Source organism: Bos indicus x Bos taurus, chromosome 13 (genome assembly GCF_003369695.1).
Source record: "Bos indicus x Bos taurus breed Angus x Brahman F1 hybrid chromosome 13, Bos_hybrid_MaternalHap_v2.0, whole genome shotgun sequence".
Lineage (NCBI taxonomy): Eukaryota > Metazoa > Chordata > Mammalia > Artiodactyla > Bovidae > Bos > Bos indicus x Bos taurus.
The window spans coordinates 53,261,664-53,282,427 of record NC_040088.1 but is presented as its reverse complement, the minus strand read 5'-3'; the positions used below and the strand labels follow the sequence as shown (position 1 = coordinate 53,282,427).

Here is a 20,764-nt window from a genome sequence, read left to right as displayed (position 1 = left end):
GTATTGTATATTTGAAACTTGCTAAGAGAGTGGATCTAAAAGTTCTCATTCCAAGGAAAAAGAAACTTGTAACGATGTAAAGTTATGGATGTCAACTAGACATTGTGATCATTTTGCAATATATATAGATATTGAATACACTGTACATCTGAATCCAATAAAATGTTACATGTCAATTAAGTAAAGAACAATAACAACAACAACTTATGGAGGCCCTCTCCTGAGCAGAAGATTGGGAGAGATGGAAATTGAACCACAAAACTAAAGAATGAATGGATTTAGAGAAGTGGATAATTATTTCAAGAAGTATGAAATTAAATCTCAGTCTTCTTCTCATATGAACTAATGCCTAATGGTGAAGATGAGATACATCTTCATCCCCCACCAAATATGAAAGCAACAAAACAAAATAAAACATGAATATGCTTAGTAGCTGCTTGTAAGGAGACAAAAGATAGTAACAAAACTTTATGGGCATATAGAGGATACTGGTGGAGAAGGCAATGGCACCCCACTGAGTACTCTTGCCTGGAAAATCCCATGGACGGAGGAGCCTGGTAGGCTGCAGTCCATGGGGTCGCTAAGAGTCGGACACGACTGAGCGACTTCACTTTCATGCATTGGAGAAGGAAATTGCAACCCACTCCAGTGTTCTTGCCTGGAGAATCCTAGGGACGGGGGAGCCTGGTGGATGGCCGTCTATGGGGTCGCACAGAGTTGGACATGACTGAAGCGACTTAGCAGAGGATACTGGTGAAAAAAGTTATGACCTTTATAGAAAAGATTATTGACAGCTTTTTAAAATGAGGGAGAGCTACATAGTAATTTAGAAAGATACATGATCTTAGAGGAAAAGGCAGATTACAAAATCACATATAAGATTTTAAAAAATGAATGTTTACTTACATTGTGTATCAAAAATAGGACTATTTAGAATAGCCGTCTAATTGTTACCAGCAGTGGTGGAGTTTTAATGATATTAAAGAAGTTTTGCTAATTACTTTTTAGGTATGACAATGGTATTATGGATTTCTAAAGAGTGTCCTTAATTATTGGCAACATACAACAAAATGTTTATGGGTGAAACAAAAACATAAACTAACAGATAAATAGAATATAGAACAGAAAATGGGCAACAACATTACTAGAAATCAAATATTTTCTTCTCTATGTTTTTGCATCTTGCCTGATACATTGCTTTGATGGGCATTTAGTATCTCTCAATATGAAAACCAAGAAGATTATAATAAGAGTAAAACAGAAATAAGGAAGTAGGGATAGCAATACAGTTTGGCTAACAAATGGAGGGAAAAACAATCCATTCTTGGAAGAGGATACAGAGGCAAGTTATTTGCTTTTAGTTTGTTTTGAAGACAGAGGAAATTTAAATAACTTTAATTTGCTCTGAGGAAGGAATGAGTAGAGAGGAAGAGGTTGCAGATATTGGAAACGGGGAATACTTGAGACAGCAAAGTTAAACTCAGAATTGGGAGAAGGACTCTCCTCTGGAAGTGCTGGAGAGGAGCTAAGGATGAGGGAGAGATGATTAGAAGTTGGCGGGGATGGGAAATGGGTCATTTGAAGACTGTCTTGCTTTAAGTCACTGGCTAATGGTGGTGATGCTTGAGAGATGGGATAGGAGGTACAGAGAATGTCGTGAAGGTTTGGAGAAGCTGATGAGGAGAATGAGAGGGAGTGGCCATCAGCTGGCCGAGCAGGCTCTGCAGATGCCGTTGCCCAGTGAGCATCAGGCACCATTCATCTGTAACATGTCCGCAGGCCAAGTGGTCAAGAAGCCAGAATCTGGGATCCAGCATGAGGGAGATGGTCAGGCCAGGAACTCAGAAAGCACAGAGGACAAGGGAGGTGGCGTAAAGGAGCTCGTAAAAGGATGCTGTAACCAAGTCATCATAGATTCCAGGCTTGGCAGGAAAGTATAGCCAAAGGCAGTCTTGAGAGTGGGGTGAGTTAACTGACTCAGAGAAAGTTTTTGTATCAAGGAAGAAAAGGGCTAGTGGAGGAAGGAAGTGAGAAAAATAGAGAAATAGAAGACTGATTTATTAGAGTCTTGGATGCTGAACTGAATATTTCAGAGGTAAGGACTTAGAGGGGATGTTCAAAGCACTGGGCTAATGGGATGCATGGGAGTGAGCGTGAGGGTCAGCCATGTGGACTTTGCAGTATTTCAGGACAATGGCAGGTGGGTGATGCAGGGAGCTCAGTAGAGCTCAGGGAGACTCAGTAATGGAGAATCTGGTAGAGAAGTCTTTGCAGGGCTTTCCAGTTTCTGGGCTCTAATGCCTGATGGTCTGAGGTGGAACTGATGTAATAATAATAGAAATAAAGTCCACAATAAATGTAATATGTTTGAATTATCCCCAAATCATCAGCCCATACCCTAGTCTGTGGAAAAATTATCTTCTACTAAACCGGACCCTGTTGCCAAAAAGGTTGGGGACCGCTGCTTTATAGTGTAAGATTAAAACTTGAGCCTAGACAGAAAATTCAGAATTGTGGAAATCTTTAAGGTTCCCTTATGTATTTTCCATCATATGCTCAGGTGTTTGTGTGTGTGTGTGTGTGGTGTGTGCTACGTGTGTAGTTTTTGAGATTGAGCATGTGCAATTTCTTCTTTTTATAGGTCACTGGAAGGTATGTTAACCCTGTAGGTAACCAAACTATAGAGCAGAGGTGCTGGGAAGAACTAGTGAAATTTTTTTTTTTTTATTCTCAAAGTATAGCCTACTTTTGAGCTTCCCTGGTGGCTCAGACAATAAAGAATCTGTCTGCAATGCAGGAGACCTGGGTTTGATCCCTGGGTTGGGAAAGATATCCTTGAGAAGGGAATGGCAACCCACTTTAGTGGGAATTCTCCTTGCCTGGAGAATTCCATGGACTAGTGGAGCCTGATGGGCTACAGTCCATGGGGTCGCAGAGTTGGGCACAACTGAGCAACCGACACTTTCAGTCTACTATTATTGTTAGTAGCAGCAGCAGAGGCAGTAGTTGTAGTATAACAGCTGTAGTCAAACAACAGCCCAAAGAGAAGAAAGCCCTTCAACTTCCTATGTGTTTATACTGGATGCAGCTTGTGTACAGAAGAAGTCAGGACGCGTCCTATTGCGGTGCTCCCTGGTGTACCATTACTCACAAATATTTCTAAGTGGTTTCTCCATAAAACCCAGGACTTGCTCTGAGATACAGAATGAATGAATGTATCACACCACAGAGGCTGATAAAATGTATTTCTTCCTTTTAGTGACAGTGTTTTACAAATAGAGGAACACTGCTCTCAAGTACCATCATCAAAGTCCAATGGCTCGCAACCCAGTTTTCTCAAATAGCATTCCAGAAATTATTTCAAAAGACAAAGCAAAACAAAAATACAACCCCCCAAACAAGGTAGAAGTTATCCAAGAAATGTAAACACCAGTTACAGGCTATTTTCCAGATGAACCTTTTTAGCCTGTTTCACCATGGATCACAAACCCACAGGTCAAGGTTTTCCTTAAGCTGAAACCCTTTGGGCCGAGGGAGGCTGGCCTCTTAGCACCCAGGTTAGGCAGACTTTCAAGTTCAGGGTAATGTTTGCGGAAGCTAGTGGCAAACACTAACATATTTCTTTCGAACAAACATGAAAATCGCTTCTTTCTGCAATAAGGAAACAATTGTTAGTAAATAGGGTTCTCTCCCCATCTGTTAGTCAGATTCTGACCCCAACAGGGGTTTTCTATTTTCATAAATCTTCACAAACTCTTCACTGTGGCATAGGTTTAAATTGATGGATTAAAGGGATACTGTGTGGCTGGAACATTCAATATAGTTGGAAATGCAGCTCTGGAAGAAAAGAGTTGGGTGACATTAGATAAAAGCTCTGTGAATCCAAATAAACGCAGCACATAGTATTTTTTCAGCCTATTTGTCTTTGGATTTCAGGTATTTCTCATCCATAAAAGGCAGTTGCCTTTTTCTCACGTGACTCTGTGTCTGTAATTAAATCGAAACAGAGATGAGTCCAGGGGGTTGGTCCACCATGTCATTTTCTTTAAGACGTAAACGTTCAGGATTTGCTGGGAGAGAATAAAAGCCACAGTTGTCTTTTAACCTCCTGAACAGAGCGGCAAAGCAGAACTGAAAGAAGCAATTCACTCTCTTGGTGATTTTGAAGCTTAGCTGCTGCACATGTATTTTTAAAATTTTGAAATATAGATGAGAATTTGGAAACCATCTTAAAGAGAAGATAAGGCAAAGAGAAACAGACCCCAGAAAGTATATTGTCTTTGGTGGCTGAAAAATAGTAATGTTGTAAGTAAGACTACTACAAAGAGGTGGATGAAATTCCTGTATCAGAGGGAACAGGAGAGTGAGAGAAACACAGAGAAAAAAGAAAGGAGGGAGGGAGGAGGAAAGAAAGAAAAAAAGGAGGAGGAAGGAGAAAGGGAGAGAGAGTTTGGTCTGAGAGCTGCTGACCTAGGAAGTAACAAGTATCCTGCATTCTGAATCAGCAAGCAGCAGTAAGTACTATAAATGGAGGCAGGGATGAAGGAAGAAAATTCTCTTAAGGATAAGACAAAACTATGCAAGTTTGCCAAGCCACTGTCTGCGGCCTGCTGATTTAAAAAAAAAAAAAACAATTTGCCGGGCTATAATCCCTGATGAACAGTTTCTGTGTTTCTGCTTTCCATGTCTGCGCTATCTGGTTGTAATTTGGACTTCCTGCGGGAACAGTCTTGTTCAAGAGATCAGTTCTCAGTTGTAACTTTCTGCTTTCCACGGCTCCGAGGACAGTTCTTTACACCTTGGCTTTTTCTCTTGCTATCGGTCATCCTAGTCTAGTCCCTGTCAGATTACTTTCACCTCAGGATTTCCCTCTCTTGAACTTAGCCCCAGAAGATTCAATCATGATCTTAACACAGGTTGGATCTGACCACCTTGTCTGTCTCCCTCCTCGGGCTACACTCTTACAATCTGTAGCCCTGTCTCCCAGCATCTCACACTTGGCTGTTACTGATGAAATCTTGCCAATTAAAAAAAGAAAAAATAGGCCTTGTCTCTTTGTGCAACTTTGGTTCCTGAATCATGTTTGCTTACTTAGCTTCATCGTATCGAGAGATCGTAGCCTATCTGAAGGACCTTACTGACCCCAGGAGACAGTCCACCAAAATAAGAAATTTGGTAGTTTGAAATCATTATTTTACTGCCTTTAGAATATTTTAAAAATACTTTATCCAACTCCAAAATTCTATTCCAAGAAGGATCTGGAACAAATTAGATTTAATGGATTGGTCTGAGTGTTGCAGACAGTTTGTTTCAAAATGCTTTAAATGGTAGAATATGGGGAAATCACCACATTCAAATCCTGTGTCCCTGCCCTGGACTGTGAAGCCTGGAGGCAGAACCCTTATGGTTGCTTCTGCCCGAAGCAGGCAGAACCTGCTTCTGCCCCTGGGTTTATAGAAGACCGATAAATAAAGTGGAGCCATCATAGGAGGAACAGAAAACCAAAGACGGCAACCTTTTCATTGGGAAGCAGGAGTAAAAGCAGGGGTGGCAGTGACACCCCCAAGGGCCACACCTCACGCTTGCTTGAGCTGTGCACCACAAGGAGTTGTGCACTTCACTCAAGCTTTTCCTGAACTCCATCATCTCCCTGGGGCATCCATCCACCCCTGTACTCAGATGTTTGAACAGGGTCACAGAGAAGACTGAGTGAATCCCCACGAAGCCTAATATAAAGCAAGTACTTAAAAATAAAAACTTCACTGACTTCTGCTTGCATCCTCCATCTCCCCCAACCCTAACTTAGTTGTTGATGGTCTGTAAATGAGGTGTATGTGGGTGAGGTCTTATGCCCAGTGTCTCCTGAGACAGTCACAGGTCTTAGGAGAACATGATTAGGGTGGTGGCTTTTCAACATGGTCAGTGTCTGTTCATCAAACCTTGTGGACATTCAGGTCACTGATGGGATAACCAGACAGTAAAACCTCCTGTTAGAACTGAATCCCGTCAGGCCTATTCAGAGGTAGAGGCTTATGTGAGCACAGTGGCATTTGGAATGCATATTCAATTTATAGACAGGTTGTATTTCAGAAGATTTTCGGCTAGAAGTTTGGCACTCCAGATACCTTTCTCTTTGGAAATCGGGCCAGCCCACAGGAAAACCTACTTCATCCACAATATGGCTCTGACGCATACAACTAAGTATTTGCAATAAAAAATAAAGCTGGGGAGGTTACTCCAGGAGTAAGTTTTAAAAATAGAAAAAATAAATGATTGTGTTAAGTACCTTATATTAAATACTGATAGATTTAATGAGAGTAAGCCTTATGGAGATTCTGCAGAGGACATCTGGGGAATTTCAAAAGTTTCAGAGTTGGTGGCACTGATCCCTTAAAGTGAGTGGCCTAGAAAATGTTTCAAAGGAAATCTGATGGTTTCTAATTCATAAGCCAATTTCCTTAGAACATGTGAGAGTTGGAGTCAGTGAAGGAGGGAAATGAATAAAAATGAGATATTTATATATTATACAGGAGGAGAAGCCAACTAAAAAATTGTATGTGAACACAAGAGAAAGATTTTTCTGAAGGGAAATCAACTGACTGACTGGAGAGGAAAATGATGGGGAACTTTGGAAATCCTCTGGAGGAAACTTCAAAAAGTAGACAGTTCTTCTTCTAACAGGTCCACGGTTGGGACATTTTGGTGGCTCATCCAATGGAGACTGGAGCATTCTCAGAAAAGACTTGCAGATGCAGAGGTTTCAAGAGGCACTCACTTCCTATGGCTCTACTTATAAAGGAATCGTAGAACCAAATAGTAAGGAAATTTACGTTAGTCCACTCAGTAGGGAAGATTTAATGTGTATGTGCGTGCTCAGTTGCTCAGTTATATCCTACTCTTTTCAACCCTATGGACTATAGCCCATCGGGCTCCTCTGTCCGTGGATTTCCCAGGCAAGAATACTGGGCTGCATTGCCATTTCCTCCTCCAGGGGATCTTCCAGACCCAGGGATTGAACCTGCATCTCCTGTATTGCAGACAGATGCTTTACCACTGAGCCATCTGGGAAGCCACAAGATATACTGTGATTTAATTTTGCCTATACAAATATATTTCTGCCTCCCTTTTCATTATTACAGATCTACCATCTCTCTGCTTCTTAAAGAACTAAGTCAAAAAATTAGGTAGTTTAACATAAAACTATCAGTACTCCAATTAAAAATACCCTTCAAATTAGCTTTGTTGCAAGAATCTGAAATTGATATTAGACTTAAAAATTTACCCAGCCTATTCTTTTGATGATAACAAATATAATAAATAATTTGCTAATTTCCAATTTACATTTAAGTCAGTAAGTAGACTGTTTAGCTTTGCATTACCCAGAAAGAAATTGCCAAGTAAATTAATAGAAACTTCACCAAGAAATTATTTACTATCTTAAAAGGAAAGTAATTTTCAAATACTCTCAATTGTTTATAGCTATTCATATAAAAAATATGCTGACTATCAAGTTTTAAAATCTATGTATTGATAAAAGGTCATTTAGACTCTGGGTCATACTTGTAAAATATAGGTAAAAGTACTTTGAGAACCTGAAAGTAATAATATTTCAAGTTTTCCATGAATTCGGAATTTCAGGAACTCATGACTTGTTATAATTAGATATTTTATCATGGTCTTACTTTATATTGTAATCAAATCTTATTTTTTAATGATATGGTTTTTTTAATATTTATTTATTTATTTGGCTGAGTGGGATCTTAGTTACTGCACATGGGATCTTTAATTGTGGCATTAGAATTTTTAGTTGCGCATGCAGGATCTAGTTCCTTGGTCAGGGATTGAACCTGGGCCCCCTGCTTTGGGAGGACAGAGTCTTAGCCACTGGATCACCAGAGAAGTATCTGTAAACAAATCTTGTATTATGTTTCTATAGAAAAAGTTTTATAAAATGAGCATAACTAAGCTGCATTTTGCACTAGCCTTGGAAAGATTTTAATAAAAATCTACACTTTAAGGAATAACTGGGTAGCAGGGAATGTAGGTAATGGGGATATACTCCCACCCAGCTTGCCCCAACCTGTCAAAATTTAAGGCTAGTTACTATTGGTACAGTGCAAGCGCATATAAATGATCATTAAATTGCAACAAAGAAAAAATAACTCACAACCAACACAATTCAGTTCAGTTCAGTTGTTCAGTCATGTCCGACTCTGCGACCCCATGGACTGCAGCACTCCAGGCTTTCCTGTCCATCACCAACTCCTGGAGCCTGCTCAAACTCACATCCATTGTGTCGGTGATGCCATCCAACCATCTCATCCTCTGTCATCCCCTTCTCCTCCCACCTTCAATCTTTCCCAGCATAGGGTCTTTTCCAATGAGTCAGCTCTTCACATCAGGTGGCTAAAGGATTGGAGTTTCAGCTTCAGCATCAGTCCTTCCAATGTATATTCAGGACTGATTTCCTTTAGGATGGACTGGTTGGATCTCCTTGCAGTCCTAGGGACTCTCAAGAGTCTTCTCCAACACCACAGTTGAAAAGTATCAGTTCTTTGGCACTCAGCTTTCTTTATAGTCCAACTCTCACATCCATACATGACTACTGGAAAAACCATAGCTTTGATTAGATGGACCTTTTTTGGTAAAGCAATGTCTCTGCTTTTTAATATGCTGTCTATTTGATCATAGCTTTTCTTCCAAGGAGCAAGCATCTTTTAATTTCATGGCTGCAGTCACCATCTGCAGTGATTTTGGAGCCCTCCAAAATAAAGTCTCTCACCATTTTCATTGTTTCCCCATCTATTTCCCATGAAGTGATGGGACCAGATGCCATGATCTTAGTTTTCTGAATGTTGAGTTTTAAGCCAACCTTTTCTCTCCCCTTTCACTTTCATCAAGCAGCTCTTCAGTTTTCTTTGCTTTCTGCCATAAGGGTTGGAATCATCTGCGTATCTGGGGTTATTGATATTTCTCCCGGCAATCTTGATTCCAGCTTGTGCTTCTTCCAGTCCAGCGTTTCTCATAATGTAATCTGCATATAAGTTAAATAAGCAGGGTGACAATATACAGCCTTGACGTACTCCCTTTCCTATTTGGAACCAGTCTGTTGTTCCATGTCCAGTTCTAACTGTTGCTTCTTGACCTGCATACAGATTTCTTAGGAGGCAGGTCAGGTATCTGGTATTCTCATCTCTTTCTGAATTTTCCACAGTTTTTGTGATCCACACAGTCAAAGGCTTTGGCATAGTCAATAAAGCAGAAATAGATGTTTTTCTGGAACTCTCTTGTTTTTTCAATGATCCAACGGATGTTGGCAATTTGATTTCTGGTTCCTCTGCCTTTTCTAAATCCAGCTTGAACATCTGGAAGTTCATAGTTTACACTGTTGAAGCCTGGCTTGGAGAATTTTGAGCATTACTTAGCTAGCGTGTGAGATGAGTGCAATTGTGTGGTAGTTTTAACATTCTTTGGCATTGGTTTCTTTGGGATTGGAATGAAAACTGACCTTTTCCAGTCCTGTAGCCACTGCTGAGTTTTCCAAATTTGCTGGCATATTGAGTGCAGCACTTTCACAGCATCATCTTTTAGGATTTGAGATAGCTCAACGGGAATTTCATCACCTCTACTGACTTTGTTCGTAGTGATGCTTCCTAAGGCCCACTTGACTTTGCATACCAGGATGTCTGGCTCTAGGTGAGTGATCACACCATCGTGGTTATCTGGGTCATGACGATTTTTTTGTATAGTTCTTCTGTGTATTGTTGCCACCTCTTCTTAATATCTTCTGCTTTTATTAGGTCCATAGCATTTCTGTCCTTTATTGTGCTCATCTTTGCATGAAATGTTCCCTGCTGCTGCTAAGTCGCTTCAGTCATGTCCGACTCTGGGCGACCCCATCAACAGCAGCCCACGAGGCTCCCCAGTCCCTGGGATTTTCCAGGCAAGAACACTGGAGTGGGTTGCCATTTCCTTCTCCAATGCATGAAAATGAAAAGTGAAAGTGAAATCGCTCATTCATGTCCGACTCTTCTCAACCCCATGGACTGCAGCCTACCAGGCTCCTCTGTCCATGGGATTTTCCAGGCAAGAGTACTGGAGTGGGTTGCCATTGCCTTCTCCGGAAATGTTCCCTAGGTATCTCTAATTTTCTTGAAGAGATCTCTAGTCTTTCCCATTCTGTTGTTTTCGTCTATTTCTTTGCATTGATCACTGAGGAAAGTTTTCTTATCTCTTCATGCTATTCTTTGGAACTCTGCATTCAGATGCTTATATCTTTCCTTTTCTCCTTTGCTTTTCACTTCTCTTCTTTTCACAGCTATTTGTAAGGCCTCCCCAGACAGCCATTTTGCTTTTTTGCATTTCTTTTCAATGAGGATGGTCTTGATCCCTGTCTCCTGTACAATGTCACGAACATCAGTCCATAGTTCATCAGGCACTCTATCTATCAGATCTAGTCCCTTAAATCTATTTCTCACTTCCACTGTATAATCATAAGGGATTTGATTTAGGTCATACCTGCATGGTCTAGTGGTTTTCCCTACTTTCTTCAATTTAAGTCTGAATTTGGCAATAAGGAGTTCATGATCTGAGCCACAGTCAGCTCCTGGTCTTTTTTTTGTTGACTGTATAGAGCTTCTCCATCTTTGGCTGCAAAGAATATAATCAATCTGATTTCAGTGTTGACCATCTGGTGAGGTCCATGTGTAGAATCTTTTCTTGTGTTGTTGGAAAAGGGTGTTTGCTATGAGCAATGTGTTCTCTTGGCAAAACTCTATTAGTCTTTGCCCTGCCTCATTCCGTATTCCAAGGCCAAATTTGTCTGTTACTCCAGGTGTTTCTTGACTTCCTACTTTTGCATTCCAGTCCCCTATAATGATAAGGACATCTTTTTGGGGTGTTAGTTCTAAAAGGTCTTGTAGGTCTTCATAGAATCGTTCAACTTCAGCTTCTTCAGTGTTGCTGGTTGGGGCATAGACTTGGATTACTGTGATATTGAATGGTTTGCCTTGGAAACGAACAGAGATCATTTTGTCGTTTTTTAAGATTGCATCCAAGTACTGCATTTCGGACTCTCTTGTTGACCATGATGGCTACTCCATTTCTTCTGAGGGATTCCTGCCCACAGTAGTAGATATAATGGTCATCTGAGTTAAATTCACCCATTCCAGTCCATCTTAGTTCACTGATTCCTAGAATGTCGACATTCACTCTTGCCATCTCCTGTTTGACCACTTCCAATTTGCCTTGATTCATGGACCTAACATTCCAGGTTCCTATGCAATATCGCTCTTTACAACATCGGACCTTGCTTATATCACCAGTCACATCCACAACGGGGTGTTGTTTTTGCTTTGGCTCCATCCCTTCATTCTTTCTGCAGTTATTTCTCCACTGATCTCTAGTAGCATATTGGGCACCTACCTACCTGGGGAGTTCCTCTTTCAGTATCCTATCATTTTGCCTTTTCATACTGTTAATGGGGTTCTCAAGGCAAGAACACTGAAGTGGTTTGCCATTCCTGTCTCCAGTGGACCACATTCTGTCAGACCTCTCCACCATGACCTGCCCGTCTTCAGACAACCATTTTGCCTTTTAGCATTTCTTCTCCTTGGGAATGGTCTTGACCACTGCCTCCTATAGTGTCACAAACCTCCGTCCATAGTTCATCAGGCACTCTATCTATCATATCTAATCCCTTGGATCTATTTGTCACTTCCACTGTATAATTGTAAGGGATTTGATTTAGGTCATACCTGAATGGTCTAGTGGTTTTCCCTACTTTCTTCAATTTAAGTCTGAATTTGGCAATAAGGAATTCATGATCTGAGCCACAGTCAGCTCCCAGTCTTGTTTTTGCTGACTGCATAAAGCTTCTCCATCTTTGGCTGCAAAGAATATAATCAATCTGATTTCGGTGTTGACCATCTGGTGATGTCCATGTGTAGAGTCTTTTCTTGTATTGTTGGAAAAGGGTGTTTTCTATGACCAGTGTGTTCTCTTGACCAGTGCTAAACTCTGTTAGCCTTTTACCTGCTTTGTTTTGTACTCCAGTCAAATTTGCCTGTTATTCCAGGTAGCTCTTGACTTCCTACTTTTGCATTCCAGTCCCCTATAATGAAGAGGACATCTTTTTTGGGTGTTAGTTCTAGAAGGTCTTGTTGGTCTTCATAGAACCATTCAACTTCAATTTCTTCAGCATTACTGGTCAGGGCTTAGACTTGGATTACTCTGAATTTGAATGGTTTTTTTGGGAAATGAACTGAGATCATTCTGTCGTTTTTGAGACTGCATCCAAGTACTGCATTTTGGACTGTTGTTGACTATGATGGCTACTCCATTTCTTCTGAGGGATTCCTGCCCACAGTAGTAGATATAATGGTCATCTGAGTTAAATTCACCCATTGCAGTCCATCTTAGTTCACTGATTCCTAAAATGTTCACTCTTACCATTTCCTGTTTGACCACTTCCAATTTGTCTTGATTCATGGACCTAACATTCCAGGTTCCTATGCAATATTGCTCTTACAGCATCAGACTTTACTTCCATCACCCGTCACATCCACAACTGGGTATTGTTTTTGCTTTGGCTCCATCCCTTCATTCTTTCTGGAGTTATTTCTCCACTGATCTCCAGCAGCCTATTGGGCACCTACCAACCTGGGGAGTTCATCTTTCAATGTCATACCTTTTTGTCTTTTCATACTGTTCATGGGGTTCTCAAGACAAGAATACTGAAGTTAGCCATTCCTTTCTCCAGTGGACCACATTTTGTCAGAACTCTCCACCATGACCCATTCATCTTGGGTGCTCTACACGGCATGGCTCAAAGTTTCATTGAGTTAGACAAGGCTGTGGTCTATGTGATCAGTTTGGTAAGTTTTCCGTGATTGTGGTTTTCATTCTGTCTGCCCTCTGATGGATAAGGATCAGAGGCTTATGGAAGCTTCCTGATGGGAGAGACTGACTGAGGGGAAAACTGGGTCTTGTTCTGATGGGCGGGGCCATGTTCCGTAAATCTTTAATCCAATTTTCTGTTGATGAGCAGGGCTTTGTTTCTTCCCTGTTGCTTGACCTGAGGCCAAACCATGGTGGAGATAATGAAGATAATGGCAACCTCCTTCAAAAGGTCCCATGTAGGTACTGCTGCAGTCAGTGCCTCAGACCCTGAAGCAGGCCACTGCCGACCCACGCCTCTGCCAGAGACTCCTGGATACTCAGGGGCACATCTGGGTCAGTTTCTTGTGGGGTATTAAACAAGTTACATAATATATACAAACATATATAAATAGTGTCAGACACAAACAAAGCAGGACATTCAAAGAGAGTTAGAAACCATCTGCATAACCAATTCCTCCAGGAAGCTAAGGACTGAAATGGGGTCTAAGAACAGGAGATGCTGAGAACAGGAAATGCTACTGCTGCTGCTAAGTCGCTTCAGTCATGTCCGACTCTGTGTGTCCACATAGACGGCCTCCCACCAGGCTCCCCCGTCCCTGGGATTCTCCAGGGAAGAACACTGGAGTGGGTTGCCATTTCCTTCTCCAGAACAGGAGATGTGAGCATCTTAATTACTTAGATGTTATCCATTAACATTTGAAGATACTATTTTATAATAAGCTACTGTGCTTGAAGATGTTAAAATTATCTCAGTGAAGAGTGAAGAGAGAGGAAATGGGGCAGGGGTGAAGGATGCCAAGGAGGATGTATTTTAAATCATTTTGTGGAAGACAAGTGGCCTTATCATTTCCCCAAAAAGAAGGAAGAAGTCTTGATGCCCCATAAATCCATCAATACTGGACCTCCTTTTAGTCTTCCTCTGTCTGAATAGAAGGCATGTTGGGTTGAAGAAAAAGTCCTTTCATAACGTCAGTGCCCCAGTGCCCTGGCTGAGAATAGAGGCAGACCGGCACCCAGGATGGCTGAATTAGTATTTCCCTGCTTGATTACGGAGATACTCTGTCCCTGCCAGTACTGGAGAGTGTTCACTCTTCAATGAAGTCTTCTTTTGAGGACAACATCACATTAACAAGAATTCTTTTTTTTTTCATTCAAATGTGACATTTTCAAGGGCTTACACTCATTAATTTCTTTCCTTTGCAGAAGGACCCCAAAGCCAGATTTGGGTCTTAATCTGTACAGAATCAGCTCTGTGGAAGCTTGAGTTTCTGATTGAAGAGTGACTCACAAGGTGATTGAGTGGGGGTCTGCAGGGAGGCAGAATCTCAGACCCCACCCCAGGCAGACCCCGTGTTTTATTTATAGAGACCTCCAGGTGATTCCAACATACTCGGAGTTTGGGAAGCCCTGTCCTAGGCACCTCTGAAAGCTGGGGTCCTGAAAACTCCAGGCTGGGGGTTCTCAAGGGCATTGAGATGGCCTTTGGCAAATAATCGCATTTTACCACTTGCTATTGGCAACATCTGAAAAACCCCGTTTTGGCCAAGATCCTTATGCCTTTTGGCAATATACCAAAAAAGACTTTAAAACAGCATTTTAGACACATTCTCATGACAAGGAGTCGATTTCGGATTTGGGTTGGGTTGTACTGCTAGTCAACCATATGTAAAAGTTAATGCACTGAAAGAGGCTAAATGAACGACAGGTTGCCGTGAGCTATAAAACCAGGAGAAACTGGTGTTTTCTAGGAGTGATATTTTAAGTTAGGTCTGGCTTTTCTTATTTTATTTTTAATATTTTCTTGGCCACGTAGCTTGTGGGATCTTAGTTCCCCAACTAGCGATTGAACCCACATCCCCTGTATTGGAAGCATGGAGTCTTAACCACTGGACCACCAGGGAAGTCCCAGGTCTGGCATTTTAACTATAAAACTCAAAACAAAATCTGATCGGTTTTCACTGAAGTCACATAATTATTTCACTTTTTTTTTTAATTAGCCACTGTTATTTTCTCCTTACTATGAAAAATAAACCAAGTTGCTGATTAGAGCAGATTCCTTACCTTTATATCTTGTGGGTTGATATCAGGATTTGTTTGACATCGCAGAGGTCCCAGAGTTTGAATATGAAAAATGTAGAGGAGAAATTCGTCCCGGGCAGAGAAGGGCCAGCCCACCTCCAGGAGGGTGTCGCTGATGGTGCTTGGTCCAATATTGTGCAGCTACAAGCAGGGAACATGTCATGGAATGGTCAGCACGAGGCAGCAAGTTGAAATCAAACTCCATAAACTCAGAACCCATTCTAAAAAAGCATGGATTTGGTTTTAAGTCATCTGCACTAGGACTGTGACAATAGGAAGAGTCTCTTAAGCAAGAGGAATCCTGAAAGCAGGATGGGCTGATGCTTAGAGAAGACAATTCAGTCTGTGACGCTCTCAGTGCAGAATTCCTTTGCAAAGGCCACCTTCACCGTGTCTGATAACTGTGCCGTTTACCTTACATTTATGTTAATCTAATCACAGCGAGAGAGAAACCTCACTTTAATTATCTGCTTTCTAAACTTGGTTATTCTTTCTTTACATTGAAATTGGCTTCTTTCTGACTACTGACTTGTCGATTGTAACCATATGCGATGCACTTTCCCTCACCCCCTGGAAAAATGGCTATCCATCAAATACCAGAGATGGCCCAGGCTCACCACAGTTCACTTCAAGTGTGCATTTCAAAGCTGAGCTCCTTCTGTTTTAATCAGTGAATCTCAAGGAAAGAAAGGCCATGTTGCATAGAGAGATGAAGTCTTTGAACACAAGAATCCTGTACTTGCAGGATACAAAACAGCCTGGGAACACCACTAAGTGGATTTAAATTTACTGTGGTTTTGAAAATTCACTTCAAAGTTAGCTGGGACCTTTTGCCCTTTTCTTTTTTCACAGTTCTGACAATTATAATGATCCATAAAACAGTTTATAATTGGTTTTGCTTATTAGGTGGCTCATTTCATTCACATTATCAAAGCAACATGCCATCCATTGATAAAAGTATATTTTGAGACATGAAACTAGCCTGTAAGCAATGTTCAGTGATTGCTTTTGGCACTACTGGGTATTATCCTTAAATTTTATGATCCATTGTTGCTCAGATTAGAAGCAGGGTTGCCCTGAGAATGATTGAGTTTGAACACTTTCAAACTTTAAAGTTTCACCATTCTAAGGAGAGACTAGTGCACACAAGGTTTAATAAATTACTTGACAGAATTTTTTTCCCAGTGAGGTTCTTGATCAGAATGGCCTTAGAACTGCCTTATCCTTTTGTTATCAAGAGAGCTTAAGCCAAAAGCCTTGATCCAACTTTGGACAGGGTGTCTGATTCTGGACCACAGGCTGGGCAGATGGGAGGCTTTCATGTTGACACTACACAGGAGTTGATGCTTCTTTCTCATATATGTAAACATCTCATCAGCTCTGAATTGGCTTTAACTATTATTCTTAGAGAATGCTACTCAAGTCCTTTGTAGCTTAAGATAAAAGATATAGTCAGAATTATTAGGTCCGCGGCATGCATGACACAAGAGACAGGGGAAAGAAGGAACCTCAAATAGGAAATGGCTCGGAACATTGTTTTGCTGGCCCCATGAAGATGAACAGGAATAACTTCTCCACTGACAGCCTGTACTGGGTTGGCCAAAATGTTCATTTGGGTTTTTCACACGAACGTTTTGGCCAGCCCAACATTTTATTAAGAAAAAAAAGAACTACTAAACTAACCATTTACTATATCTTGGTTTCTAACTGTAAAAAAAAATTTAAATGTTTTGGATAATATGTCAACAAAGCTCCTCTCTATGAACAATTTAACACTTGAAGTGGAAACAGATCAACAGGTCTTTATCACAAGCTGCTGGTTTGCTTCTGAAAAATAAATGGACTACTTCAAATCTCAGAATAACATACATATATGATTGAGGTTAGTCAAATGAACAGTAAAATTATTCTTATCTGTCAAACATCCACCCATGCTATACACCCATTTGGGGAATATAAAATAGCAGATAATCCATACAGTTTTGTCTAGTACCTTCCGGTTGGTGACTTTTAATTGAAAAGGTGGATGGATTTTAAAAATAGCTGAAAATGTAGGAAGAGATGAAATAAAGTCTAGGGAGTTTGTCATTTCTAGACTTAGGCTGTCCAAACATTAAAAGAGAGGAAATAAAGAACTTGGGCCACCTGATGCAAAGAGCTGACTCATTGGAAAAGACTGGAATATTGGAAAGACTGAGGGCAGGAGGAGAAGGGGCCGACAGAGGATGAGATGATTGGATGGCATCATTGACTCAATGGACATGAGTTTGAGCAAACTCTGGGAGATAGTGAAGGACAGGGAAGCCTGGCGTGCTGCAGTCCATGGGGTCTCAAAGAGTTGGACACGACTCAGAGACTGAACAACAACAGAAAGAACACGAATAGGAACAAGATAAAATGCTTCTCACTGTATAATGGCTCTTGCCAGTAAAAAGCCAGCAGTTATTTAGTAGAACACCCTCCCACCACCCACTGCGACATGAGTGCAAAATAGCACAAATCTAGGCTAGATCTTGGATTGGTATCTTTTAAAACACTGTGAAAAGTTTATTAGCAAAGAGCATAAGAACAAACCCTGAATGCAGCTTCAACAGAGACAACGACTACCTCATAAACATGTTCCACCAATGGTCCAACTCCCTCCTCCTTGCGAGGCTCCTCTTCTGGTTCCCAGTTCTGAATGGGCAGGACGATCTGCGGAGGGTGGGACACTCTGAAACATGGAACTTGACGTCAGTCGCTGGTGCTGGCACATGTAAACAATGTCTCACTCGTATGGAGTACATTAACAGCAGCGGCAGAGAGTGACTGCCAATTTATTTGAATAGACATCATCCGCAAGGAAAAAGTATTGAAAGTTCAGCAGAATCACTAAAGGAGTAGGTAAGGGTCTGAGTGAGAGTGTTAGTCACTCAGTCGTGTCCAACTCTGTGTGACCCTGTGGACTGTAGCCCACCAAACCCTCTGTCCATGGGCTTCTCCAGGCAAGAATAACTGGAGTGGGTTGCCATTCCCTTCTCCAGGAGATCTTCCCAACCCAGGGATTAAACCCCGGTCTCCTGCATTGCTGGCAGATTCTTAACCATCTGAGCCACCAGGGAAGCCTTCAAGGGTCTGAAACATCTCTTAATTAACTGATCTGGAACTCAGATTGACTTATTTTATAACATCTCCTTTCAGGCACTAGGGGGCAAAGCAAAGAACATTCCTGAACTGAGATGGATAATATCACATATACATAAATACACATCTATCCATAGATCCTGTGTAAATGTAAGTGTGTATACACGATCTATAATCCATGCTTTAAGTCATATCAAGAAATGGGACATTTTTGTGGATAAAAAATCTACAATTCTGTGGGCTATGTGAAATGTCCAGTTGTAACAAAATACCGTTTCTACTTCAGAGTAGAAAAGTGGCCACTTCTATATTTCTCCTTCTTAGATTTCTTTAGCTTTCCATGAATGCAGCCATACCTCTTATAAGGCCAGGCCCAGAGCCAACATAAAGCCTGATCAAGTTCGAGAGTTATTTTATATATTACTAAAGCATGAGACAGAGAGAGAAGGAGAGTTAAGTGGTGGAATCGTGTAAGTAGGTTATTAGCCAGGCTATTCTGTCCATGGGATTCTTCAGCCAAGAATACTAGAGACGGTTGCCATGCCCTCCTCCAGGGGGTTTTCCTGACCCAGAGATTGAACCCACGTCTCTTATGTCTGCTACATCTGCATGTGGGTTCTTTACCACAAGTGCCACCTGAGAAGCCCTATTAATTGGATATACAGGTAGTTTTCCCTGCAGTTTACACCTAGAAAGTGAGCACTGTAGGAATGAAATACAGCACGTGGCGTTATTCCGTAGCAAAAGCTGACTGCAAACCAAATTGTTATTGTTTTATAATCTTAAAAATGATAATTCCCCCCAGACAATGCTTTCTAGCAGTTTTTAGGTAAAAGGTATCTTTCAAAGAATTCTTAGACCTTCAGCTAACTTCAGTAGAAAACATCTCTTTTGGCAATTAAAGTCTTAAATGCCCTTCTAAGAATACCCAGTAATTAGCACACCCTTTAGTAACTTCAAATGTTATCTTTTCTCTTCTTAGGGCAATATCTTTCTAACGCAGAAAGCAAAATATATTGGGTTAAATTCTGACTGCAGGGCAAATAGTTTAAATTCTATTTGTCTCCATTTCTTTATCTGGAAAATTATGATAAAACTCTGGAATCTATACCACAAATGATTGGAAAACTGCTTGTTGGTCAAAGTCAATTATGCTGCATTGTCTTCTAGGGGTTGGTGGGACAAGCATATTTTTTAAGCTGACTACCCACAGAAATGTTTCTAAACTGTAAAGCCCTTTGCAGTCACCCTTCATATGCCATTATTAAATAAAAAGTGCAGAGCACAGCCTCCTGGGCTGATGCCTTAATAGTTTATACTTGTAGATCAATTTGTATTATGCCACACTCCCCTTTCTGATTGGATTTGATTAAACCAAGTGTCGATTGCATAAGAGACTCAGTGAGGAGAAGAGGAGAGAAGATGGCAGGATGCTTTCATCAGAGGACTGCCCAGAGAGCTTGGGCTCCCATTCCCAAGGGATCTTGACAACCTCACCACTCACATTTTCACTCAGCTCTCAGTTTAGCAACAGTTGATTCTAAAAGATCTACATCCATTGTGAGGCTCTAGGGAAACTTAATTTATTTTGGCATCAAGAAAAAAAATATGGAATAGAAGCTGAGCCCATTTTCTCTGAAAATTTTGTTTCTGTGTTCATCAATCCTATAGGACTGGTCATAAATTTCCTTGGACCAGAGAGTCATAAATATAGACCTTGGCAGGTACTGTGAAGACAATGTGCTCAAATCCCCTCAACGAAAGAAAAACTGATGTCCAGCAAAGTAGGGAGTTGGTTGCAGGTGAAGACGAGAGCTCAGATTCACTAAGCACTCTTCACTGTATTTCCAATATACTGTACGCTACAGGGGCCATTAAGTGGCAGTGGCTTTAGTAAATACAACTTAAAGAAACTTCCTGGTCCATTTGTGTAGCAAAATCAAATAGAAATCTATAAAGAAATATACAATCTATCACAGGGCACGGGAAAAATTAAAAACCTATGTCTCACAAAAATCAAGTTATCTACATTCTAAGACCCTTTCACATCTAGGGAAACCAAGGACAAAGAATAGCTCCCTAAAGATTCCCAACTAAATATGTGAAACATTGTTTATTGTTTTCAAAGTTGTTAAGAAGGTAGCAAGTGAGGAAGAAAAAAAGAGAATATGAGCAATTACCTAGCCTAGGATATACAGCCAGTGCAGTGATCGAACAACCCATCCAGAATGGTCCTCACATTCTGAGAGTGTTATTCCACGGAGACCCCTTGGTAATAAGACTGTGGTACTCAGTGGTAACGCTGGACATGAGGAGGGCTTGTAAGAGGAGGTAAGGAATCCCACCTTTGATAAGTTAAAGTCTGTATGTTATCAGGGAGTTCAGATCTGATGATTTGGTAGTAAGCCCTATTTTCATAATCACATTTCCAACCCCCATTAGTCCCAAATAACAAAGACTATCCTTTATTGTATGGAACAGCCTTATGTAGACCACAGTTATTCATGATTGCAGTCTCTCTTAACATAAACCCACTCAATCCTGATTAATATGTCAATGATACAATTTTGCTTTTAAGAATTTTAAAAAATTTAAGTATAATTGATTCACAATGTTGTGTCAGTTTCTGGTGTACAGGATAGTGATTCAGTTATACATATAT

At 40.8% G+C, this 20,764-nt stretch overlaps 1 protein-coding gene across 1 annotated transcript in view; it reads right to left on the bottom strand.

The window, feature by feature from the left end:
• The window catches only part of ITGA8 (integrin subunit alpha 8), a 190,630-nt gene that overhangs the window by 33,559 nt on the left and 136,307 nt on the right, over positions 1 to 20,764 (bottom strand). Inside the window, exons 24-25 of the mRNA XM_027559856.1 lie at positions 17,587 to 17,692; positions 14,962 to 15,120 (exon numbers count right to left, since the gene is read on the bottom strand). Of these exons, the coding sequence (XP_027415657.1) occupies positions 14,962 to 15,120; positions 17,587 to 17,692 (265 nt within the window). The remainder of the gene's footprint in view (positions 1 to 14,961; positions 15,121 to 17,586; positions 17,693 to 20,764) is intronic.